The sequence below is a fragment of the Peromyscus californicus genome, unplaced genomic scaffold (assembly GCF_007827085.1).
Source record: "Peromyscus californicus insignis strain IS unplaced genomic scaffold, ASM782708v3 Scaffold_13__1_contigs__length_99412109, whole genome shotgun sequence".
Lineage (NCBI taxonomy): Eukaryota > Metazoa > Chordata > Mammalia > Rodentia > Cricetidae > Peromyscus > Peromyscus californicus.
In genome coordinates, this window is record NW_026294424.1 from 90,797,131 (window position 1) to 90,823,601 (window position 26,471).

The 26,471-nt window shown below is 41.8% G+C and overlaps 1 protein-coding gene across 6 annotated transcripts in view; it reads right to left on the reverse strand.

Annotated features, from left to right (window-relative positions):
* Positions 1-954: 954 nt before the first annotated feature.
* Lin54 (lin-54 DREAM MuvB core complex component) overlaps positions 955-26,471 on the reverse strand; it is a 75,531-nt gene continuing 50,014 nt past the window's right edge. For 5 of the 6 annotated variants that reach the window (XM_052735493.1, XM_052735497.1, XM_052735495.1 and 2 more), the window contains exons 6-13: positions 19,036-19,109; positions 18,525-18,722; positions 15,875-15,966; positions 15,141-15,212; positions 13,723-13,825; positions 13,433-13,570; positions 8,205-8,407; positions 955-5,161 (exon numbers count right to left, since the gene is read on the reverse strand). In XM_052735493.1, the coding sequence (XP_052591453.1) occupies positions 4,960-5,161; positions 8,205-8,407; positions 13,433-13,570; positions 13,723-13,825; positions 15,141-15,212; positions 15,875-15,966; positions 18,525-18,722; positions 19,036-19,109 (1,082 nt within the window). In that variant the 3' untranslated portion in view covers positions 955-4,959. The remainder of the gene's footprint in view (positions 5,162-8,204; positions 8,408-13,432; positions 13,571-13,722; positions 13,826-15,140; positions 15,213-15,874; positions 15,967-18,524; positions 18,723-19,035; positions 19,110-26,471) is intronic. The other variant, XM_052735496.1, reaches the window with a different exon arrangement.

Here is a 26,471-nt window from a genome sequence, read left to right on the forward strand (position 1 = left end):
GCGCCACCACCGCTTGGCTTCTTTCTCTTTTTTATTATTTTGTTTTTTCAAGACACCGTTTCTCTGTGTAGCCCTGGCTATCCTAGAACTCCATCTGTAGATCAGGCTGGCCTTGAACTCACAGAGATCCATCTGACTCTGCCACCAAGTGCTGGGATTAAAGGCATGCACCACCACCGCCCGACTAAAACTTCCATTTCTTATAGTTTTGGTTGTGAGCCTAGCCTTTAACGGCTGAGCCATCTCTCCAGCCCAAACTTCCATTTCTAAATGCTTATTTCTATGTAGAAATACAACTGTCTCTTGCATACTTGCTAAACTCAGTAATAGCTTTCATTAAATCTTTGATTTTTCAGGGCAGGCAATCACATAATCTAACCACAGGCTTCTTACTCATTTCCAGTTTGTGGGCCTTATTAAATAAAGAACCTTTACAAAATAATGCATAGAATGCCTTGTTCCCAGTCACACACAGAAAACACCTTGACTTCACCAAGAGTGTGGCTCACTGTGGCTTCTGTAAACTCTCTTTATCTGGTTAGTCTTAGTTTGCTAAAGAGTTGGTTTTTTTTTTTTTTATTATAAATAGGTGCTGAATTTTCTTTTTTCTGCATTTTTGGCAAAAATTTTATGGAATATAATTTACATGCCATAACACTCATTTCTTTAGAAGCATACAGTTCAGAATTCTCCTATGTTCACCACCACTTCCTGGACTTAGGATGCCATGGTCATTTATATATATTAATCCAGCGAATTGCATTATGATGTTTTCTTTTTATATACTATCAGGTTTTATTTGCCTATTACAAATTTACAAAAGTCACAGTGATCTTATAATAAAATAACACCTTGAATTTACTTAGTATTTAGCAGTCAAGAAGGTCTTAAATGTTGCCACAAAAAATATCATTTAAGAAATATATAATCTTTTTTTAAAAGCCTTGGCCAGCATAGTGGTGCACATTTTTAATCCTCAAAATTGCAGAAACAGAAGCAGGCAGAGGTCTGTGAGTTCGAGTCAAGCCTGGTCTACATAGCTGAGCTGCGTACAGGTGAGCAAGGTTTACATAGTGAAACTGTCTCAAAAAAAAAAAAAAAATCCGATGACTATTGGAGCCTACTTCAGAGGGTGAAAAGCGCTTGCTTAGCACGTGGAGAGCCCTGGATCCAATCGAGGTTCTAAAAGCCCCTTGAAAAACAAAACCACACACAACTAGGGGCAGAGCGACCACTCAGTGGTCAGGAGCTCATACTGCTCTTGCAGAGGACTTGAGTTCTGGTGTCAGCACCTGAATTGGGGCAGTTGACAACCACCTCTAACTCCGGCTTCGGGGGACTTGACAACTATGGTTTTGGGGGGCATCCATACTCATTTACATATTTTACCCCATATCCCCCAGCCACATACACACAATTAAAAATGAATCTTTGCAAATAAAACAAACAAAGCAGCAGCCCACACGACACAAGTGTGGTGACACACTTGTCACAGACTGGGAGGTGAGAGAGAGGAGGACCAGGGCTCAGCACAATCCTCACTTCCTGGGGCCAGACTGAGTTCCGTGAGACAATGCCTCGAAAATACCAAACCAACCAAACAGAAAAGTCAGGTGAGCAACTCACGTCTACAATTCCTCCCAGCACACTGAAAAGCTGAGGCAGGAGGACTGCTAGGAATCCGAGGTCCAGGCCCTAGGTTAAATAGGGAGAGTGTGAAGGAAGGAAGGAAGGAAGGAAGGAAGGAAGGAAGGAAGGAAGGAAGGAAGGGAGAGAGGGGCAGAGGGAACCAAAAACCAAAATAAACACAATAAAAAACTCACATTGGCTCTACAGATAAGCATTAAGGAAACTGTACCAGAACAAGGAGGTAAGCTTAAATAATTTACGTAACAGAAAATAGCTTCCCAACTGGGGGATGGAGTTCAGTAGCAGAACACTGGACCAACATGAATTGAACAAGGTCCTAAGTTCAATCCCTGACAGAGGCAAACTAATCACTAATATAGTAATAGGAAGCACTTCGATAGTACATTCTAACTGGCTGGTTTGGGGGCTTTGCATGGATGCCCAAAAACACTCCATAAGGTGCTTGAGACGGGGCTGTGGGTGCAGCCCAGTGACAGCGTGCTTGCTGGCCACCCAAGGCCCAGAGTTCATCTCCCTCAGTACAACAGCAAACCAGAATGCTGAAGGGAGTTGATTTCCCAGAGGTGGAGCTGAAGGTCCTAGGTAAGCTTCAATGGTGTGGTGAGTATTCCTTTTCTAATCAGCATTACAGAACAAAAATAGAAAAACTTTCTGAAGCTATTTTTATTCACATTTTACATAAGATTGCAAAATGTCAGTTATGAAGTATCAAAAACTGGGGATGCTAAGCCAGCCCATCCTCCTCCTTCACCCGGTGCTCTGCTCACTTCAGTATCCACACACCAAGCTCCCATCTCAAACATAAGATCCATAGGTGGCTGGCTCTTACTGTTTCAGAAAGCATCATGCATCTAGGAGAGTAGACTGCATTTCTGCCACAGAAGTGGAAAAAGCGTAGACATATTCTCATTTCAATGCAGTTCACACTAACGAACTGTGCAAAGAGGAGAGCTTCCAGGTTTTCTTAGAAGTAATGTCCAATGGGTTTGAAAATTAGGTAGCTAAAAAGGCTTATTGCATGGGAAATGGTTAAAACTGCTATTACTGAACTAAAGAAAAAAATGCAAAACCTTTTTGTTTCTTACAGAAGAGTATAAATGTTTATTTTCTGTATGATTTATTCTTCTGTCCTGTTTTTACAATATAGAAAAGTGTACTTTTTGAATAGCTCTAGTAAATATAATCTTTCTACTTTGGGATGTAAATAGGGCTTAAAAATTATATACCGAACCCTCCCCAAATAATCTTTTAAAATTGGTGACTTATGTGGCTGTTAACTTTGTTCAGCGAAGTGATGCAAATGCCTAATACAAAGGTTGTTCAGTGAGTACCAGACAGGAGGAAGGGCGTGATACTTCAGGAAGCTTCTGAAAAATCAAAACTAGTAGCATTTGATTGCACCTTCAAATTTTTACAAGCAAAACATTCTTAAGCAATGCCATCATACATAATCTACAATTATAATCAAAAATTCACAAACATTTTGCACACTGTATATAAATACACATCACAATGGTGCAATTAGAATTAACACATAATATATACAAAATGAACAAAGTTCAGGTTTAGACCAAAAACTTATTGCAGTCTTTTGAAAAATAACTTGATTAGATATTATTTTGTCCTTTTAGACTAATTTACATTTATACAAAGTTTACTTCGACACACTAGACTGAGGTGCTAAGAATGTCTGCATTATCTACATTTAAAGTCACTGCCCTATAATTTATAAATCCACACTTTAAAAGGATAGTTTAATGAATAACGGAATCCTCTTTCATTAATTTCTATTGCCTGTATCTTTCATGTTCATATGAACATATGTACACACTTACTACATACAACTATAAAATCCTTGTAGGAAGGGTAATAATAAGCATATGCTAATAGTTACCAAGGACTAAGGTACCTTACAAAATGCCTCAATTCCAACATAGTTCCCCCCTTGTCCTAAACTCAAGAGTCCTGCTACAACAGGCCCTTAAGATCACACAGTCTTTAATTACGGAAAATGATTTAAGTCATTTTTGCAATTATGAGAACACACATACCCCAGCTTACCAAATCACTGGCTAAAAACAATGCTGAATTAAACTGCCTTTATAAAAAGTAGCTCACTACAATAGTGAAAGCTGCTAGAAGCCCATTTCAGTAAATTAGTTAATACATTGATTCAAACTTAGTTCCAAAAGTCTACAGAGAACTGTGTGGATAAAAACTTCATCATACATGATCTCACAGCTTTGTGTTCTTGCTTCTCCATCCAAGTCAAATTTTATACTTGATGCTTATGAGTCCTATATTATCTTGGCATGAAATGTTTACTTCAATTCACACAATCTCTCATTTTAGAAGTTATCAATAATGACTTCGACAATTATTATAAAATATACCACTTCCTTCAAAGAAAATGAAGACATTCCAGAACATGTTAGCCATTCCTCATCAGAGACATACTGCCCATCCTCTGAAAATTACTGTCCCTTAATATTTTGTTTTCTTTACAGAAAATACAACTTTCATATCTGAAAAGTGTGATGGGGATTGTTTCCCCTTCCAATTTCCCAAAGACAACAGACAGTATTCCAGAATCCACCCAAAAAAGCTGATTGTTCTTTAAAAGGATGGTGTTTTCTAGACAAAATATTATATGTTTCATTAAGAATCTGGTTATAGGCCGGGCGGTGGTGGCGCACGCCTTTAATCCCAGCACTCGGGAGGCAGAGCCAGGCGGATCTCTGTGAGTTCGAGGCCAGCCTGGGCTACCAAGTGAGTTCCAGGAAAAGGCGCAAAGCTACACAGAGAAACCCTGTCTCAAAAACCAAAAAAAAAAAAAAAAAAAAAAAAAAAGAATCTGGTTATGTGGACATTCTACCTGTGAATATTCTGGATCTGGAGCCAAAGAATGGGTCCTACCCACGCTGCTTTGGCTCTGTCTACTGAACAAAGTCATACAACACCATACATTATAAAGGATATTACAATAATTTATGAATGTACTTTGTCAATAGAATCAGAAGGACAGAACATCTAATTCTTAAGAAACCCAAGCAAATTAAAAAATATATAATACAATAAAAGAAAAAATTTTAAAGAAAAAATTTAGAAGGGACAGAGGCAGAATTAACTAAGATTTAAAATGTACTAATTTCTTCATTTAAATTTTCTTCTCATTCAATACTAGAGTTTCAGGTCTCTTAAAACAAGGGCCGAGTTAGAATTCAGTAATTGTTAACTATCTTCTAGACAATCCAATGTCCTGGCACCTTAAATTCTCTGTGCAGCTCACGTCCGCCTTTTGTGCAGGAGTTAGCAGTGCATGGCACAGGGGTCACTTTTGGCTTTTCCTGCAGAGTTGATGACGCTCATCAAACACCGTCCAAACTCCTCAAGTATCATCCGCTCTGCCGCTGCCTTTGACTTCCCCTTCTTGTCTGCCTGCTCTGCCTGGGCAAGAAGGCAATTACACGTGGCTTCAGCTACTTCCTTAGTTACAAATGTAAATGGCAATCTGAAATGATTTTCGAGAGAGAAACACAGATGATCACGGGGTTGATCAGGGATTCCACTGGTACCTTCATGCTGCACCAGCATAAGGCACATCAGGGTTGTGAGTTAAAAACATCCTCAAGGGTTCTAAGACACAGGTTTGGTCTCAGCGAGCTATCTAAAAAGATTTACCAGGAAATACATTTAACATAAAAGACAATGTTGTCTGGCTAAAGAGAAGATGGACTCCTAACCTATCCTGGGTGTTCTACCACTCATTCTCCCAGTGTGCGAAGGCCCCACCAGTGCTGACCTGGTCTCATGTCCTCTTTCTGACACACAGAGGAATTCCATGAACCTTACTGCAAACTAAAAGAATTACTGAAAGCAAGGTTCTACCACACTCCCTTATATTGTTAGAAAGAACAAACAAAAGCCCAATGCCTGGCACACACCTTTAATCCCAACACTCAGAAGACAGAGGCAGACAGATCTCTTCAAGTTTGAGGCCAGCCTAGTCTACAGACTGAGTTCCAGGACAGCCAGGACTGTTAAACAAAGAAACCTTGTCTTGAAAAAACATAGGAAAAAAAAAAGAAAGAAAGAATTTCGGGTATGGCATCAACAAAATCGAGTGAATATACTGGCATAATTTTTCGGTTCTGCCTTTTTCTTAGTATGTTTATGTGTGTGAGATTGTGCATGCATGTGTATGTACATGCACATGTGGAGGTCAGGAGACAACTTGGGTGGTATTCCTTGGGCAGTCTACCTTGTCTTTTAAGGACTCAACTGGCCTGAAACTCACCAAGTACATTATGCTTGTTGGTCAGTGAGCCCCAGAGATTCTCTGTCTACCTACCAGAGCTAGGCTTAGTAGTATACATCACCACACCAGCTTTTTTATTTTTTATTTGGTTTTTCGAGACAGGGTTTCTCTGTGTACCCCTGGCTGTCCTGGAACTCACTCTGTAGACCAGGCTGGCCTCGAACTCACAGAGATCACTTGCCTCTGCCTCCTGAGTGCTGGGATTAAAGGTGTGCGCCACCACTGCCCAACAAAATGCCCAGGTTTTTAAATGTGGTTCTGATGATCAAATTCAGGTCCATCTTTATTGAGCTATCTCCCAGGCCTTATACGATTTTTCAAAAACACAGCTTTAATTATAGTGTGTAGTGTAGTGTGTGTGTGTGTATGTGTGTGTGTGTGCGCGCGCGCGCGTGTGTACGTGTACGTGCGCATGCGCTTGCATTTCTGCAGGTTGAACCAGGACTTCCTCACACACACAAATGCTCTATCATTGAGCTGTATCCCCAGCCCTTTAGCATATAATTTTGTGTTTATATTTCCATCATGAACATTGGGGGGGGGGGGGGCTGAACTGTTTTACTGTAGTGATATCTTTAATAATCAGAGATTAGATTTAGTAATCTTTAAGTATCATTAATATATTTTAAAAAATTAGGTATCTGCTCCTTTTTACATACTTCAGTCAAGAAAATTTTGTAAATGATACTTCTGTTCTAAGAGGCTGGGTTGATAGCCAGTCTGACAACCAGAGTTCCATCCCTGGGCAAATGAAAGGCAAAAGAAAGAACCCACTCCAGAGTCCTCTGATCTCCTCTCAATCTCTCTCTCTCTCTCTCTCTCTCCCTCCTTCCCTCCCTCCCTCCCCCCCCCCTCTCTCTCACACACACACACACACTCACAGGCAAGTTGGGTGTGGTGGCTCAGTGTGTTACCCTGTTACAAACATTAAACCTTTCTTCAACATGAGTATTTAATAGGTCAGCAGTTCTCAACCTTCCCAATGCTGTGACCCTTTAATACAGTTCCTCATGCTGTGGTGACCCCAACCATAAAATTACTTTTGTTGCTACTTCATGACTGTAATTTTGCTACTGCTATGAATTATAATGTAAATATCTGATATGCAGGATGGTCTCAGGTGACCCCTATGAAAAGGTCATTTAACCCTCAAAGGGGTCACCACCTACATGTTGAAAACCTCTGTAATAGATCATTTACAAGATTCATTCTCTTAATATTTTCTCAAATAAATCTCTAATACACTGTCTAATATAAATCCAAGTCCAAATGACTGTTAACAGCAGACCTTGAAAATCACTGGCAACAGAAATGCTTCCTGCAGTTACCAGAAAGCTGAAACCAGATACATAGAGTGCTTTTCCCACCAACTAAGAAGTAACTAAGATAGAAAACACAGGTCTACCTATTTTTGTTCTTTTTCTTCTTATTTTTTAATACAGGGTTTCTCTGTGTAGCTTTGGTGCCTGTCCTGAAACTCACTCTGTAGACCAGGCTGGCCTTGAACTCACAGAGATCCACCTGCCTCTGCCTCCTGAGTGCTGGGATTAAAGGCCTGCATCACCACCACCACCGGCCTATTTTTTGCCCCTTTTCTATTATTTATTTTAAACACTTTGGCATATATTCTTTTCAGGTAATTATGTTATGTACTTTATATCTAATACCTTTATTTTTATTTAACTAATTAATTTTGCTTTATTTACTTAGTTTTTTTTCAAGACAGTTTCTCTATGTACCCCTGGCTGGCCTGGAACTCCAGTGCTTCCTGCTCAGCTCCTGAGCAGCTGTGCCTACTGTCTGACTTCAGCGTCTCTACTCCAGAGTTCAGAGTCCAGGGAACAGAAAATAATGAGACTACACTGTTCCGGTGCAGGGTGGAAAAGCCTAAGAACACAGACTCATCCCGAGAACTAAGGAGTGAGGAGGAACAAGGAAAGAAGTGCAAACGCCAGCTTTCCTCAGCGTTCCTCAGATCACATACTTACCTCAAGGCAGCAGAGAGACCCTGTCAAGAGCCACAGCAAACTACGCTTCTGTGCACTGTGCAACAGCACAGACTCTGACCGCGCTTTCTCTTCACCTCACTTACAAGGTAAGAAAGGCGGAGGGAAATGGAAAATTCAGGTTGGCAACAGCGTAGAGTCCGAACTTAACCTTGTCTCCCTAAAAAGAAACCTTACTAAAAATGACCATCTGAGAACAGATAAAAAGGCTTTGAGAAGTATCGACTCACTTTCCTCCTCCACTGTTCAGAGCTGGGGTCGGCCTCGTCAGCAAGTCTGAGATCTGAGAGGACAGCTTGGTCTTGGCTGCCGTCTGCTGCTGGACCCTCACTTCAGCGGCGTCTGCTAAGTGCATCAAGGTCTTCCGTTCTGGGCTTTCTTCAAAGTTCTTACAGCCAATGCATTTGCAGATTGAGGAACACATTATTTTAGCCTGAAAGATTTACAAAAGGGAAGTTTCCAAATCAAAAGCAGAAAATTGCTGTAAGTAGGTTGTTCCGCAACAGGAAAGTACTGGCATTATCTTGTCAGCTGAGGTAAGCTTAGATGGAAGTATGCTCTGCTAACAAAGGCTGTATCTGTGGATGAGTCAAGGATTAGCTAAGAACACTGCTTCACTCAAGGCCTTCAGCTCTCATCCACTCTGACTACAGATAGGACTAACATTTTCTTCAGAATGAATATACGAAACACACAAAAACATTTAAAAAAGGTCACTAAGAATCCAACCTCAATCAGATCACCATTAACACACCAGTGACCTCACACTTATGCAGATAAACTCACAATTTCACATTAAAGGGATTTCATGCCTGGGCTTGGTCAGATGAGGCACAAAGACTCTCATGAATCAGAGGCCAGCCTAGGCTATAAGTATGAGACCTTATCTCAAAAGGAAAAAAGGAGAAAAGGGGGATTTCATGCATTGTTTCTCCTCCTTCGCTCAATCAGAGTCTCAAGCCCTTGGATAATCCAAATCCATAAACCAGTATGCTCCTCTATGTAAAAACATAAAGTATATTTACATAAAGACACAGACTGAAGCTAGGTAACGGCCCACCTCTATAAACCTAGCACTGGAAAACAGAAGCAGGATGATTAGTAGCTCAAGGCCAGCTTGAGCTGTACAGTGATTGAAGGCCAGCCTAGGCTACATGAGACCGTTTAAAACACACACGCACACGCACACGCACACACACAAAATAACTAACTCACCCCGAAAACCCAAACCTTTGGTACAAAGAACAGCTGACAGATACAGAACTCTCTCTTTCAGCTTGTTTTACAGAATCCCCGCCTGCTCTGCTGTGCCTCCTTTCCTCAACTTCACAACTCTGTCTCCTCCAAGCCACCCAGCAGGGCTGACCCTGGCATGATGTGCCACGGTTTTGGGTCACTCATCCCCTAGTGGGTGTTTGTTTACAGTTCTTGGGGAACAAAGCAATTCATAAAAAGGGTTGGCATTTTTATTTGTTTGTTTGTTTGTTTTGGAGGGAGGAGTATCCAAATACAACTTCTATTTCTCTGAACTAGATTTTTTAGAATAGACTCTAGGTCAAAGCATATGTGTCCTTTAAGTGAAGTGGTGAGGTTGATTCTCACACCTCACCACCAATGTGTACATTAAGGCTTTCCAGTATTTCTACCAACACAGGCACTATAACTCTTTGTACTATTATCCAAAAGAATTTTTTTGATTATTTTTGATACAGGGTCTCTCTACATAGCTCTGGAACTCACTCTGTAGACCAGACTGTTCTTGAACTCACAAAGATCTACCTGCCTCTGCCTCCTGAGTACTGGGATTAAGGCATACGCCACCTTTCTGGGCTTCCAATGTGATGAGGAGGTGTAAACAGCAAAGCACAGCCGGGCAGTGGTAGCACACGCCTTTAATCCCAGCACTCAGGAGACAGAGGCAAGGCAGGTGGATCTCTGTGAGTTGGAGCCCAGTCTGGTCTACAGAGCAAATTCCAGGACAACTAGGGTTGTTACACAGAGAAACACTGTCTCAAATAGTGTGCATGAGTATTTTGCCAGAATGGATGGATGTATATGTACCATGTGCATTCCTGATGTCTGAAGAGGCCAGAAGAGGGCACTAGAGTGCCTGGAACTGGAGTTCCCTATCTTTTGCTGTTTCTTTGTTGATTTTGGGAGACAGGTCTCACTGTGTATCTTTGGCTGGCCTGGAAGTAATATAAAGCAGGCTGGTGCTGAATTTCTAGAAAGCCACCTGCCTCTGCCTCCCAATTGCTGTGATTAAAGATGTGTGCCACCACATCTGCCCCACTTCCTTCTTTATTTTTTGGAGACAGAGTCTCCCTATGTAGCCTTGGCTGGTCAACCCACTATGTAGACCAGGTTGACCCAAATGGGATTAAAAGCATGCGCCACCATGACTGCCCAACTCCCTCTTTTCATGAAGACAAGCCTCAGTATGTATTCTAGGCTAACCTTGAACTCACAGTGATCCCTCAGTCCCCTGAGGACTGGAATTACAAGCTTGCATTACCACACTTGGCTCTTCTTTTAGGTGTTTTTGTTGTTGTTGGGGTTTTCTGGACAGAGTGTCATAGCTCAGGCTGGCCTGGACCTCAATTCCATCCACCTGCCTCTACCTCCTAAATATTGGGATTAGAGGTATGTACCCCATAGAGTTAGAGAACTGGGCAACATCCTCAGATTCCCCCAGAGAATACTTATTAAGCACCTAATGATAAAGAGAGGAAAAACCTTGGCTTTTCAACAGAGACATATCAAAAGTAGAAATTTTGATTTTTTTCGATTATTTTTTTCTCTGTGTTTATGTGTATGCGTTTGTGTGTAGCCACGCACGTGGAGGAGGCCAAAAGGAGTCAGATCCCCTAGAGCTACACCGTGGTTGTTATGAGCTGTCTGACAAGAGTGCTGGGATCAGAACTGGGATCCTTTGGAAGAGCAGGGAGCATTCTTAGCCACTGCACCATCCCTCCCGCTCCAAATTTGAATTAGAAAGACACCAACAGAGCTCAGGAAAGAAATTAAAACAGTATGCTGCTGTGGGATATTCAATCACACTGTGAACCCCAAGTTGCATTTGCATTAATTAAATAAAATCAACCTTGGGTGAGAAGGCTCACTAGTTGCTGGCTCAGCAACTAGTTGACAGAAAGTAATCATAGAGAGCCACAGGGAGTTTGGAAGATGGACACAGAGACACACAGAAGTGGTAGGGAGGGACTCTGAGTGTGGTAGTCTTTTTTGGTTTGGCAGAGCACTAGGATGCTTTCTTTCCGAGACACTGATGAAGAGGGAAGGTAAGCTAGTTGCTCCTTGAGCTCTCTGAGCTAGCAGGTTTTCACCCCACCCTCTGACTCTCGAGTCTTACTAATATTTAGTGAAAAACTACAGATGGTGGCAGTGGCAGAGGCGGATCCTGTAGGATGTAAAAGTTCTGGGCAGCTGCTTGAGAAGCAGGCCAGTAACTGTGGAGGCGCAAGTACTGGCTGAAACAGCAGTAGGTTCAGGTGCAGCCGCCGTGCCAACGGGAAAAACAATATGCTATCTATTTAGCTTTGTTAATTCGGCCTCCCCAGAAGTCGAAGCAGAGCTGGGTAACACAAGAAAGAGCAGAAGCATTTAAACAGCATGCAGAGTCACACGTAATCAAATAATCCTTGAGGACAGGTGAAATAAACTTGAATGTGTTGTCCAGAGGTAAACCAACAGGACCAAAAACCAATTCAACTGTATGTCAAGGTATCAACAAAAGCCTCAAACTGCTGAAAACATCACCAATCCAACTGGCCAATTAACCACTGCTACTCATTGCTTGATATGTTCCTAGTTTTTCATTTTCCTGTTCTTTTTGTAAATGAGTTTTAGAATGACAAATCAGCTGTTAAGCAGAATGTCTGTCAGGATATAGTTGCTAACACTTTCTAACCACCCCACTGTTTTTTCTACTTCTACTAATCTATAGACTGTGACCAGCTCAACTGAATGATTAGGTTCACATACTGTGAGGTTCACATGAGCAAGCTTGTTTGTCCTGACTGCTCTGTGCCATAGACACAAACGACTGTGCCCCTCGGACTTCGCTTTAGAGCAAAGCTTGTCTTCTCTTTTTTCTGTAGATTTGCTCTAATGGCTTTCAAATTCAAAACGGTACACTTGTTTCATACATATTCACTCCAAGTTTTCTATGACATGGTTTATATACACAAGCTAAATGTTTTAGGAGTTAGTCCAATGAAAAAGCAAAAATATTCTAGCATTGGCTGAAAAACTGGCTTGCTGGATTTCAAGATGTCACAGAATTAAAAAGTTCATATGCTTTCCACTTCAATTGACTGTGGGACTAACACATTAGTTCCTACTTTGAGAGAAACTGACCTTTTAATTATATTATTCATTTTCGACAAATACATATAAGTTGGCCTTGTACATTCTGGGCAAGTGCTCTACCTCTAAGTTGTATCAACCAGCACTTGACTTTTTAAATAGTAAATTCACAAAGAATACAGCACACAAAACCTTAATATGGTTAGTTTTATATGGGAGAAGGTAATGGAAATGCAGGAGATATTTTTCGAAGGAAGGGTATACCCATTAGTAGTGTGATTTTGCCAAATGAAAGAATAGGCTTTCTGTCAAAATTGGGGGTAGGGGGAGTTCCCCTTTGAAAATGACATTTGAAAGACTGAAAATATAGAAGAGATAAACTATAGGAATGACCCAACCGAAGGGTTAATATCAGGCACAGGCAGATTGTTACATTTAAGCTTTGAAAATAAATAATAAGTTTAAGACCCTGTCTGAAGCAAGCAGCAGATGATTTTACATGTGACCTGTAAAGACAGAGCAGCAAATACATTCTCCAGAGAAAACAGCAGCAGGCCCAGAAACAGACCTGCGGGCCGAGCACCACAGGAGCAGTGAGCAGGGATGCAGTGAGCTCACGGTAACCGGTGACTCAACCACACCAAGCCGTGTGCTCCCTCCTGCACAGCAGTCCTCCTCAAGGGCCTACTGGTAAACTAGCAGTCAAGACAGCCTTTATTTCAGGGTTACCCCAGAATGCGGGCTACTTGGTGTCCACACATATCTAAGAAGTCCACGGAGGGAGCTGGGTGGGTAGTACTGTACGTGACCCAGAAGTTCTGCTGCAGGCACTCTGTGTCGATTCTACTATTTTAAGTGAGAAATTAGTATACTGGTATTCTGACTGACACACTCTCGAGTAACCACCATTAATTAAGTCATAGACTCGTAGCTCAGATAATGAAAGCGACCCCATCTGGAATGATGAGTCTAAGGAAGGGTTCTTCTCAAGCCCTGCCTGGAAGGTGCCAGCCTTTCCTCCAAGGGCCCTGCACTAACTGCATGTTTACAATTCTAACAGTACAGTGGTTTGCCAGTCCTGAAGTAACATTTCCAACAGGTGGCTGATGACCTTCCACCACCAGCATCTTACCTCGTAGCACTCACAGTAGTTTTTCAGACATCCTGACCGCTTGCAATTACACCCTTTGCTGTGCCGCCGATCAGACTCCCCCTCCTTTCCTTTCCCTATCTTCGGCTTAAAGGCTTCCGGATTTCTATCAAGGCATGCCTTTTGGAACAAACAAATACCAACTGAGGTTAAACCATAGATTCAATTTAAATATTTCAAAAGTAAAGAATTAGTATTTACCTTTGTAAAACAACTGAGTTCTTTAAAAATAGGTAAAAGGAGATTTTTGTGAGTTAAATGAAAAGAATCACCTTTATTGCTTTTTGTCTTTCATTTTCATGTTCCAAATTGTTGTAACAATTGGTACAATTGCAGTTGTTGCAAAACTCACCATTTGCAAAGCAATCACAGTATCTGAAGATAAAAACCAGTATAAAATTAAAAAGTCATTTTAAATAAAATAGCAAATAATTATACATACACATACCTTCTACCTCTGTGATGTCTTACATTTTAGGAATGGTCTCAGAGCTCCTTAGACACAGGATTAACAACCGCACATACAGATTGTCAATCACATATGAGAGCTCAAAGTCTGAGCCACCAACTCCTGGAATTTTATCCTAAAAACTTAGTCAAACTAACAGATGCCAACACAAGAGCTATGTGATTTGATGTGTCCTGAAGTAAGTTATTTCAAAATACTGAGCAAAAGGAGACTGGCTTCATTCTTACTACAGACTCGCAGGCACTGGAATAGTGCTGCTTGGGATCCCAAACCTTCAATAGAACCAGTATGTTTTACTGAACTTGTTCATGTCAGATCTTTTAGTTTAATCCTAATGAGAAAATTAATCATCCAATTAACTTGTTTGCTTTTTATTTATTTTATATGTTTGAGTGTTTTGCCTGCATGTATGTATGTGCCTGGTGCCCACAGAGGTCAGAAGAGGGTGTCAGATACCCTGTGATTGAAGCTACAGGTGATTATGAGCACCTATTTGGGTGTTGGGCCTGTGCAAGAGCAACTAGTGCTCTTAACTACTGAGCCAACTCTCAGGCCCTCATTCAATGACTTTAAAACTACAGTGTTTCCTGGTTGGGGGACCACATAAGGCTATAAACAAGACCCAACTTGTTAATAATGAGACATAACCTAGGTCTCATTTTGCTGGGTCCCTAGGCCCTACTGGTGTATGGAGAACTCTAACATATTTTCTTCTGTTTTTGTTTGTTGTTTTTATAGACAGAATCTTACACTATAATCTAGGCTGTCCCACACTCACTACCACAGATAGGCCAGGATGATCCTGAATTCCTGTCCATCCTCCTGCCACGGTTTCCTCAGTGTCAGGATTATAGGCATGGGCCACCATGCCCGGATTATTTTCTTCTGAACCAATGGAAGGATAGTTTTTATGCTACAGCATGTGTTCAACCATTCACATTTAGGTTTATTTAAATTGTTTAAACTTAATAAAATGTGTCTGTTAGGAATTTGTAATTAGATCTCTCCATTATCATCCATCTATTCATCTGTCATCTAACTACCTACAGGGTTCCATGAAGTCAGGCCAGTCTCAAGCGCACTATGTAGCTGAGGATCCTTCTGACTCCATTTTCAAGTACTAGGATCATGTGGCTTGTACTACCATGCCCAACTAACTTCATTTAATTGTAAGAACATTTCTAGGTATATCAAGCAGGCAAAGAATAATAAATTACTCACAATTTCAAACACAGTGACTTTGTACAATTACAGGGTTTTCTGGGCCGACTGGCAGACTCTGATGGGATTATGCTATCCAGACACACAAAAAAAATAATTTCAATTAATTAAAATAATTACTTAAAACTAGAAACAACTTCAATCTATAAATTCCTCCTAAAGTAAAACAAACAGATGCATCCATTTCTAGCAAAATTTTACTAGATTGTTCCATTTACAATTTTAAAAATATGATCAACAACTGCTTAAGAATACATGACACACATTCTTTCCTCTAAAAGAACAGAGGTTGAAAATAGCTTCAAAAACTCCTAGGGTTTACTTATGAAAGGAAGGCAGGAAGGAGAAGCTGGTATGTGGAAGGACAGGCCAACAGGGACGGACTGACACCCTCTAACTAACTCCACACTGCTCACAAGCTGCTAGAGCAAAGGCAGCAACCAACAGCTAAACACTGACAAAAAGCCAAAGCTTAACCCAGTGAAAAACAACAGGTAACATCACTTTACAATGTTCAGAGTGAGTGGGAAAACATGGCAAAACTGGCAAAGCCATAGGGCGTCCTTCACTGACGGTCTCCAAACTTGTCCACTTGAAGTATTTCAAAACAGAGTCCTTTAGACAAATACACAGCTTTAAAGGGAAAAGCAAATGCAATATATTTGGAATAAATCTATTAATGCTGCGCTTAAACTGACTTAATAATTCAATTTACATATTTAAAAAGTACTCACCCATTGAATGGAAGCCTTGCCTGTGTCTGGATACCAGATGTTCCAGTAAAATTAGAGTTGCTTGCTATAGATACATATGAAGACTGCTGCAACTATTGGCAAAGAAATAAGTTCATATAAGATTTGCAAAAAGGGATAGCACTCTCAGGCATAACAATGAGTAAGAAGTACGTCTAATCAAAAAAGGAAAAGCAATGGGGAATTTCATATAAGCCTCATGGTGTGTTTCCAAAGACCTCAACCAATACTAGTGAAAATGCATGAATGTTTTACAGCATTGAATGTTACAGATATAAAAAAAAAAATACTTCACAAAAGACTACGTCAGGATTACAGGAAATTCTAGATGAGCATCCTACAAGTACTGAAATAACATCTCCTAACTTATAAGATAGGTACTGTATTATTCATGACATTACAAACAATAAAAAAGGGGCAGTCCATGCACAACTTCTATACTGCAAGTTTGTGTAAGCATACAAAATGTTAAGGTAAAAATACTGAACTTTTTAAAATCGTAGCCACACAAACTATAGTTAACAGCAAAGAACACATGTGGGTTTTCATTGTCTTGTGATTAGAACTCATCAGTTCAACAGTTTGGAACACAGTGCTCACTGGCTCGACCCAGACACAGCAAAGGAAAGCCCCATCTGCATCTGCTTCCTGTCACCAGCACTCCCAACCCAACCTGACAAGAAGTAATGCATGGCTTCCATTCCAAAGACGGGAAGAGAGCAGGAACAAATCACTAAAATATGACATCTTAGGGGTAGAGATGGCTCAGTGGGCAAAGTGCTTGCCATACAAGAGAGAGAATCAAGGCGCACGCCTTTAATCCCAGCACTCAGGAGGCAGAGGCAGGCAGATCTCTGTTGAGTTCAAGGCCAGCCTGGTCTACAGAGCGAGATCCAGGATAGCCTGGGCTACACTGAGAAATGCTGGCGTAGTTTGAATATAATTGGCCCCCATAAGCTCATAAGGAGTGGCATTATTAGAAGGTGTGGCCTTATTGGAAGAAGTGTGTCACTGTGGGGGTGGGCTTTGAGGTCTCCTTTGCTCAAGCTCCACCAGTTCACTTCCTGTTGCCTCTGGATCAAGATGTAGGACTCTCAGTTCCTTCTCTAGCACCAAGTCTGGCTGCAGGCTACCATGTCCCACCATGATGATAATGGACTGAACCTCTCAACTGTAAGCCACCCAATTAAATGTTTTCCTTTATAAGAGTTGCTGTGGTCATGGTGTCTCTTCACAGCAAGAGAACCCTAACTAAGATGGACCCTGTCTCAACAACAACAACAAGAAACAAACAAACAAACAAGAAGAGAGGATCAGAGTTTGGATCCCCAGCACACATGTAAATGCCCAGCAGTTGTGGTGACCCAATTAATTATTGTGCAGGATCCCAGGGGCCAGCTGGCTAGCTAGATTAGGCAATTTGCCACATTCTGAGTTTAAGTCAGAGACCATGCCTCAATATATAAAGTGGAGAGGAATGGAGGAAAACACTAGCCTCTGGCCTGAACAAGTGAGTACACACATGTGATACACATACTTACCTGCAGACATGTGCCCTTCATGCATGCACATACACACCATACTCTGTCTCTCTCTGTCTCTCTCTCTCTCTCTGATATGAAACCTTTGTTTTTTGTTTTTGTTTTATATTTTATTTTTATGTGCATTTGTGTTTTTGCCATGGGTGTCAGGGTCCCCTGAAACTGGAGTTACAGACAGGTGTGAGCTGCCATGTGGGTGATGGGAATTGAACTAGGGTCCTCTGGAAGAAGAGTCATCGCTCATAACCCCTGAGCCATCTCTCCAGCTCCTGAAACCTTTGTTGAAAACAGTAGCTCATGCCTAGCCTCCCAGCACTCTGAAGGTGGAGGCATGGTGAATTCCAGGTCAGCCTAGGCTAGAGTGAGATCCTGTCTCAAAAGAAGTCGCCAAGAAATGTGAATTGCAGCTTATTGTCAAGGGTGTGTGCAGATGAACATTAGTTTGGGCACAGGTTTTCCTAAATCACTGGGATTTGATTTTTAATGTTAACTTTTTTTATTTTTTAAGATTTTCAAGACAGGGTTTCTCTGTGTAGCTCTGGCCATACTGGAACTTGCTCTCTAGACCAAGCTAGCCTGAACTCACAGAGATCCTCCTGCCTCTGCCTCCCGAGTGTTGGGACTCAAAGCATGCACCACCACCACCCAGCTTAATGTCAACTAGCTTTCTAATCTATAGTCTTGCCCTCTCAAGCTATTTCAAATTACCCAACTTTTAATGATTTATTTTATTTTATGCACATTGATGTTTTGCCTGCATGTGCGTCTGTGTGAGGGTGTCAGACCCCCTAGAACTGGAGTTACAGACAGTTGTGAGTTGCCATGTGGGTGCTGGGAATTGAACCTGGGACCTCTGGAAGAACAGCCAGTGCTCTTAACCACTGAGCCATCTCTCCAGTCCCAAATTGCCCAATCTTATTTGTGCTGTATATTTCTAAATTCTAAACAAAGGACTGAACTCAAATGTTCAGTGAATATTTCCACTTTTAGGAAACAGAGCTGACGTTTATGTTAGCCTTACAACACAGCAGAGCTGGACACGCCAACGCCAGCCGGCAGTTCTGAAGCCTTAGTCCCCCCACTCCACGTACCTGAGTAACATACTGAGCTGGAAGCACCGCATAGCCCACATTCCCTGTTCCTGGAGCCGGTGCCAGCACAGTGCCTGGTGGCAGGTTAGTGAGGTTGGGCTGGATCTGAGGCAGTGGAGTGGCAGGCATGATAAGCCGTTGCTGTGGCTGGTTAGTAGTTACAATTTGTGAAGTTGAATTGATTGGTTTTGGAACAACCTAAAAATTTTAAAAAATTTAAAAAAGGTAAATTTGTGATTAAATAATAAAAAACATCAATTAAGCTGCTCAATTCAGTATAAAACTCCTACACATAAATCTTTTTTTTCCCTCTATGTAGCCTGCTGGCCTAGACCTCCTTTTGTAGACCAGGCTGGCCTTGAACAGGCAGAAACCCTCCTGCCTCTGCCTCCTGGGTACTAGGATTAAAAGCATGTGACCCCATGTCCAGCCTCTTATAACCAAATCTGAACTTTGAACTTTAAACTCCAATTGCCCTTTGAGAACAACTGAGAAACTGTGCAGTCCTCACCTGTTTAACGGCCTGAGTAGGGACGAATGGAACTGACATCCGGACGGGGGTAGTGTTAACAACCACTGGTTTTGCTTTTTAAAAGGGGAAGAAAAAAAGAACAGTTTATTTACAAAAACAGTACTCAAAACACTGAAGAATAATTCTCCTTCAAGACATGCTTAAGAAACAGTTTAAAGCATTCCACTTGATTCTCATTTTGCGAAATCTTTAATCAAGCTAGCTAACCAAGCCTTGGGAGGCAGAGGCAGGTGGATCTCTGTGAATTGGAGGCTAGCCAGGTCTACATAATGAGTTCCAGGCCAGCCAGGGCTACATAGAGAGACCTAGTCTCAAACAAAAACCAAAACAAACAAAAAAGGGAGTTCCCTTTCCAAGTTGCTTACTCTAAGGTGAGTAATCCACCCAGCTGAGGGACTATGCACTGAAACTCCTTCTGCCTGTGCTCATCACACAAGCAAATATCTGCCATTTACAAATTCAGCTAAGTACACCGTTCCATGCTACTATTCCTAATTTCTGTGTTTGAATTCAAGCTAGAGAAAAGATCATATTTGTGCAACTCAGTATTTAAAATCGACAACAGGGCAAAAAGGTTAAGAACCTGAGTTCTTGAGCTGGCAAAATGGCTCAGCAGGTAAAGACTGAGTTCAGTCCCTGGAACCCATATGATGGAGGGGAAGAACCAACTCCTACAACTCTGACACATCCATGTGTGCATATGCCATGCACTCATGCACACACATATACGTGCATGAGCACACCTGCACATACAACACACTCATGCACCAATAAGCATATAGGCACACACAACATTCATGAACACATTCATTCACATACACTCACGTGTACACACAAACATATATACATGCATACATGAGTATAACTACTCATACACACACTCAAATATATGCATACACACTCACAGGAATGTATACACACATACATTAGTAATTAGAAAAGAGTAAGTTCTAAAGTCAGAGGATCCAGTGGGTCGAACCCCAGTTCTTCCACTTTTAACTGTGTGGTCTCTTTGCCTGTGATTTTGAATGTAACTATCCAGACAGGGTATAAGGATTAAAGACATTAATTCATTAAAGAGGACTAAAATAGTTTCCACCAAATAGCAAGTGTCCATAAACGTCAGTTATCAACACTACTACTAAATAAATAACCACTGCTACTAAATAAATAATATTCTGGCCAATGCTCCCCAGGATACTAAAATATAAAGCATTTGTTCTTAGTATCATATTGTTGAACAGATTAAGCAAGCACCCCAAAGAAAAGAGAAACTACTTAAAATTTCTTTAGATTTATCTTATGTATATCAGTGTTTTGCCTGCCTGCCTGCCTGCATTTATGTCTGTGTACCACATGCATGTCTGGTTCTAATAGTGTGTCAAATCCCATCGAAGTGGAATTACAGACGATTGTTGAGCTGCCATATAGGTGCTGGAAACTGAACCCAGGTCCTCTGCAAGGGCAGCATTGCTATCTGGACTGTTGAGTCACCTCTCCAGACCCACAGGAAAACAGAAATCATAATCATACAAGTACTTTATAGGGACTGAGCAGGTTATGAGTGAGTGTGTGTGTGTGTGTGTGAATGTGAATAATTAAAGAAATAGAGTGCTGTGGAATATTGTTCTGTATGCTGTGAATATGTGTTGCTCTGATTGGTTGATAAATAAAACGCTGATTGGCCAGTAGCCAGGCAGGAAGTATAGGCCAGATAAGCAGACAAGGAGAATTCTGGGAAGAGGAAGTCAGAGTCAGGAGTTGCCAACCAGACAAAGAGGAAGCAATACGACAAGGCAGAACTGAGAAAAGGTACCAAACCATGTGGCTAAACATAGTTAAGAATTATGGGTTAATTTAAGTGTAAGAGCTAGTCAGTAATAAGCCTAAGCAAATAGCCAAGCAGTTATAAATAATATAAGCTTCTGCGTGATCATTTTAAAAGCGGGCCAAGGGACTGCGGGGGCCTGGTGGGACTGGAGAAAACTTCTGGATGTTTCTGTCATAACTCACATTTTTTGGAAGTCACTTGTTTGCATTTCCTTTTTACTCAGTTAATATTATTTCCTTCTCGTGTCTCTGAAGGAGTTTAAGATTAGATAGTTATAGTTATAGATTTCCTTGTTAAGAAATTCAGAAAAGAAGCCGGGCAGTGGTGACGCACGCCTTTAATCCCAGCACTCGGGAGGCAGAGCCAGGCGGATCTCTGTGAGTTCGAGGCCAGCCTGGTCTCCAAAGCAAGTTCCAGGAAAGGCGCAAAGCTACACAGAGAAACCCTGTCTCGAAAAACCAAAAAAAAAAAAAAAAAAAAAAAAAAGAAATTCAGAAAAGAAACTCACTAAGAGGTGTTAAGTGTATAAGTGTGAAAGACATCATAAGAGAGTTTTCTGCTGGTAATACAAGATAGGATAGAAACTGAATTAGGTACCTTTTGGACTCACCAAAATAGGATAGACAATGGAATATTTTCTCTGAATTTGTCAAATGCAAATGGACTGGACATTGTTGATGTATTTATTGTTTGTATGTATTGTATATAGTTATTGTACTTTTTGTATATAGTTTTTCTTAGTTATAACTTTTTAAAAATTTTTTATTAGACAAAAAGAGGGAAATTTGGTGATATTTTATTTGTGCTGAAATGTGGTGATATTTTATTTGTGCTTTAGTAAATAAAGTTTGCCTAGAGATCAGAGGAAAAAGCCAGCCACAATACAGAAGTCAGGCAATGTTAGCACACAACTTTAATCCTATCACTTAGCAGGCAGGATCTCTTTATGTTCAAGCCCACACTGGAAACAGAGCCAGGTGTGGTGGCACATGCCTTAAATTCAAAACTAGTTAACCATGGAGGTCTGGAGGTCTGTACAGACAGACAGGAATTAACAGAGCTGGGTAGGAAGAGGAAGTGACGTAGCTGAACGGAGAGAGCAAATCAGATGACAGAACAGCAAGGCCTATGTGTATGGGTAGACAGGAAGTCGTGGCATTTGGAAGCTGCAGAATTGGTGAGGTAAGGTTGGCTGGTGGCTTTCCCTATTTCCCTGACCTCTTTAAGGTTTTCACCTCTATATTTGACTCCGTGTTTTTTATTTAATAAGACTATTTAGACATTCGTCTACAATAGAGTCATTGAAGTTGAGAGAAAGCAAAGAGGGGATGCATGGGAAGGGATGGAGGGAGGAAAAGGAAGAAGTAAAATGATGTAATTATATTTAAAATTCAAGAAATAAAAAAACTACTACTAAGAAAGTAAACTGCCTTGAGATTTCAAAGAAACGAAAAACAAATATACACCTTCGTTGGCAGAAAATGGGAATGCGGGAAGAGTACGAGAAGGACGCCAGGAGAGGCCCCGCCATGAGGCAGTAGTGGAGGCAGCTACGGACTGTGGCAGGGCTTCTGCAGACACAGCCTGAGAAGTGGCAGCCACAAAGCACACTCAAATACACGTCAGTAAAAACACCAGTCTGGGCGTACTTTAGGGTTGAAGTAGACACAGAGGACACGGGGCAGGATGCTGAGGAACCTTGAATACTAAGGTAGAGTAAGTGTATACTTATTTTGTGTTTTGTTTGTTTGTTTGTTTTTGAGAGAGAAGGTCTCTCTATGTAGTTCTAGCTGTCCTGGACCTTGCTATGTAGACCAGACTGGTATCGAACTCACAGAGATCCACCTGCCTCTGCTTCCTGGAGTGCTGGGATTAAAGGCATGCACCACCACCACCCGGCAAGGGCTTGTTTTCTTAAATTTAATTTTAATTTTTGAGACAGGGTCTCACCATATAGCTCTGACTGGACTGGAACTTGCTATATAGACAAGGCTGGCCTTGAACTCAGAGAAATCTGCCTACCTCTGCCTACCCCAGTGCTAAGATTACAGGCATGAGCCATCATGCCCACTCTTATTCTATATTTTTAGTTCTATAGGCAATGAGAAGTTTCTAGGGACTCTGAGGTACCTAAATATTATTAAAACGGCACAAAGGAAAATGTATTTGGCAGCAGTGTGTGAGAAACAAAACAGCCAACTCAAGCTGCAAGAACCAAGACAAAGCAGAAGAGCGCAGGCATGAAGGAGTGGGTGCTGCCCCGGGGGTTAGAGTGCATGCCAGAGACCTGGGGGAGGGGAAAGGAAATGACCACCCCAGCCCAGTGCCAGGAACAGGGTGGAAGGGAAGAAAAGGCTGGTCACTGCCGAGCTACCCGAACAAGGGTGGCTGCTAGACTAAACTCTCGAGGTGCGCTGTCTTGCAGAGGCCAGAAACCTGATGTAGAGAAACGCTGGAAAAACTCGGGAAACAGGCTGGCAACGGACCAAAGAACTTGGTCCAGGGCCAATTAGGTATAATTATGAAAAACGCTTACCACCATTTCCAGAGCCTTGAAGGGGGTGGGAGTAAGAAGACAGGAAGGATGTCACCTGGGGTTTCATTTATGCAAGAGTAAAGCTTGGAGCCTGGTCTCAGAGACTGTACAGGGAAACAACTGTTTTAACAATAGATGAAAAAGCCTTCTTTGTATAAAAGGCCATCATGATAGCAATGGAATTCTCTCTTCTTGACTCTGATGGAGACCAGCAGGACAGCAGCTAAAGGCAGAGACACTGATGGCCCTGGAAGACAGCTCTAAGGGGAGCAGGCTGGTACAAGGCACACTAGGGAGCACACGCTAGGGAGCACACACCAGTGCCACGGTGAGCATGACCACACAACTCTGCCTGGCTTGGGACGGCCAGCTCAGTGGGGAAAGCACTTGCCTCCTAAGCATGAGCCCCACACACCCACAAAGAGCCAGATGCTGTACAGTGCCTAATTCCAGCACTCCTGTAGTGGGATGGGAGGTGAGACGGGAATCCTGGAAGCTCAAGGAGTGGGCCAGCCTGGTGTACTGAGCAGGAGACAACAGGAGTTCTCAACAGGGTGAGAAATGACACGAAGTCTGTCCTCTGACCTCCAGATGTGCTGTGACAAGTGTAAGCCTGAACTCACAAGTGTGTGCACACACAAAGATAAAATAAAAGAGAATTTGAAAGTATATATAAAATATTTCAATAAAGTTACAATAAAAATGCATAAGCAGTATGCAGTGGTTTGAATAAGAATGGCCCCTGGGCTCGTGTCTGAATGCTTGGCCACTGGGGATGGAACTCTTTGAAAGGACACAGCCCTCAACTACTTCTCCAGCACGACGCCTGCCATACCTGCTTGCCATGCTCTCACCATGATGATAATGCACTAACCCTCCAAAACTGTAAGCCAGCCCCAAATATTTTCCTTTACAAGAGTCACCATGGTCATGGTGTCTCTTCACAGCAGAACAGTGACTAAACACAGTGCAGTGACATTGGATTTGAAGTTATTTCTGAGTTTGATTCTCCTCAGTTACACCAAAGGATGAATAAAGTTATAAAAAGCCATTACAGATGAGCGCTAGCAATACTGGATTTAAAAGAAAGTTCAAATATACACTTGACCCTAGCACCTGCTCTTTGGACAGAGGAGAAAATGGTCACCCTCCTGTGAGCACATAGAGCAAGCAGCATGAATAGGATAATCCCCTGGTGCTCAGAAAAATAATACTGAAGGGTTGTGACCTGCCCAGTCCCATCAATATGGAGTTGTCTTCACCTCCTCCCCTCATGCACACACAAATGTGTGCTGCACACAGCCTCCTGGAAAACTTAGGTACCCACATTTACAATAATGTACCTAATGAACTAGAGTACCTTCTTGGCTCATCTATTTCAACTTGCTATTCCTATAAAATACTACATAATACAAATATATAGATCTTCTATGTAAAGACAGAAAAGAAAAATACAGGTGCCTATGAGAGAAACTGCATACACAGAATACGTATGTGGATGGGTTGGAAGAGGGCAGAGTAGGGTGGAGGAGGCAGGAGGGAGGCAAAGAGGTTTGGAAGCAGGAGTCAGTCAGAGACTGTAAGGAGGACAAGAAAACGGAGTAGAGAGATGCAGAAAGAGATGGAAGCTGGAAGGAATAAACACATTAGAATTGTCCAATTCCACTCCTCTCCCTTCCCGTATCTACAGTTCACTATTTTTACTCTACCAATGAATAAAACAAGCTAGTGTTACACTGGGAATGGAGTCATGGCACACTATACACAAGCAAACGCCCATAAAATACAACTGATTTATATCACTATGACATATACGTAGATTGGATCCATCCCTACTAAGTGTAAGTATTGAAAATAAAAAAAAATGACTCTTTTAGTTCATGATATGGAAGTTTCATTTTCCTTTTCATTAAGAATGCTCTGATAGGAGCTGGAGAGATGGCTCAGCGGTTAAGAGCAGTGGCTGCTCTTCCAGAGGTCCTGAGTTCAATTCCCAGCAACCACATGGTGGCTCACAACCATCTGTAATGAGATATGGTGCCCTCTTCTGGCATGCAGGGATATATGCAGAGAGAGCACTGATACATAATCAACAAACAAACAAACAAGTGAAGAGGAATGCTATGACAGGACCAGGGAGATGGCTCAGGGGGTGAAGGTGCTTGCCACCATGCTTAAAGACCTGAGTTTGATCCCTGGGACTCACATAATGAAGGAGAGAACCAGCTTCCCCAAGAGAACCTCCACATGAGTGCAACACACTTGACCCACCCTCCACAGGGAACTCAAAATAAATAACTATCTGGTATTTGATTCTTGCATTTATCTCTGCACTGGGTTTTGTGGTGTTGGGATCGGGCCTAAAGCCCTCCTTACATATATTAGGCAAGCACTCCAGCACTGACCCACATCCTCATCTCTTCAACTTGACATTGTTGAACATAAAGCACTTTTCCAAAGAAAAACAGGCTCTAAGCTCTAAGTTATTCTGAACCTTCCATTCTGCTCAACTTTTGAAAAGTAGCCAAGCATGAGAACAGTTACGTGTGTGCCTATGTATCAGGTAACAGGAATGCTTGTCTGTTGGCAGAGTCTTATTGCAGGGTGGCCTTGAAACTGCCACATAAATGAGGACCTTGAACTTCTGCTCCTTCTGCACCCACCTCCCAAGTGCTGGGCTGACAAGGCGTGTACAGCCACACCCAGTCTGTGGTGTTACAGCAAACCTAGGCTCTGTGCATGCAAGGCAAGTACTCTATCAGCTGATTGGTAGAGTGCCAATGATAATCTTAAAGTAAGTACTATTCAAAAAAGGATTAAGCTAACTGTTACATTCTTTTTTTGTTTTGTTTTTTCGAGACAGGGTTTCTCTGTGTAGTTTTGGTGTCTGTCCTGGAACTCACTCTGTAGACCAGGCTGGCCTCGAACTCACAGAGATCCGCCTGGCTCTGCCTGCCGAGTGCTGGGATTAAAGGCGTGTGCCAATGCCCGGCCACATTCTTATTTATACACTGATCACTTGTCATGTCAACTGACCCAAGCTTTAGC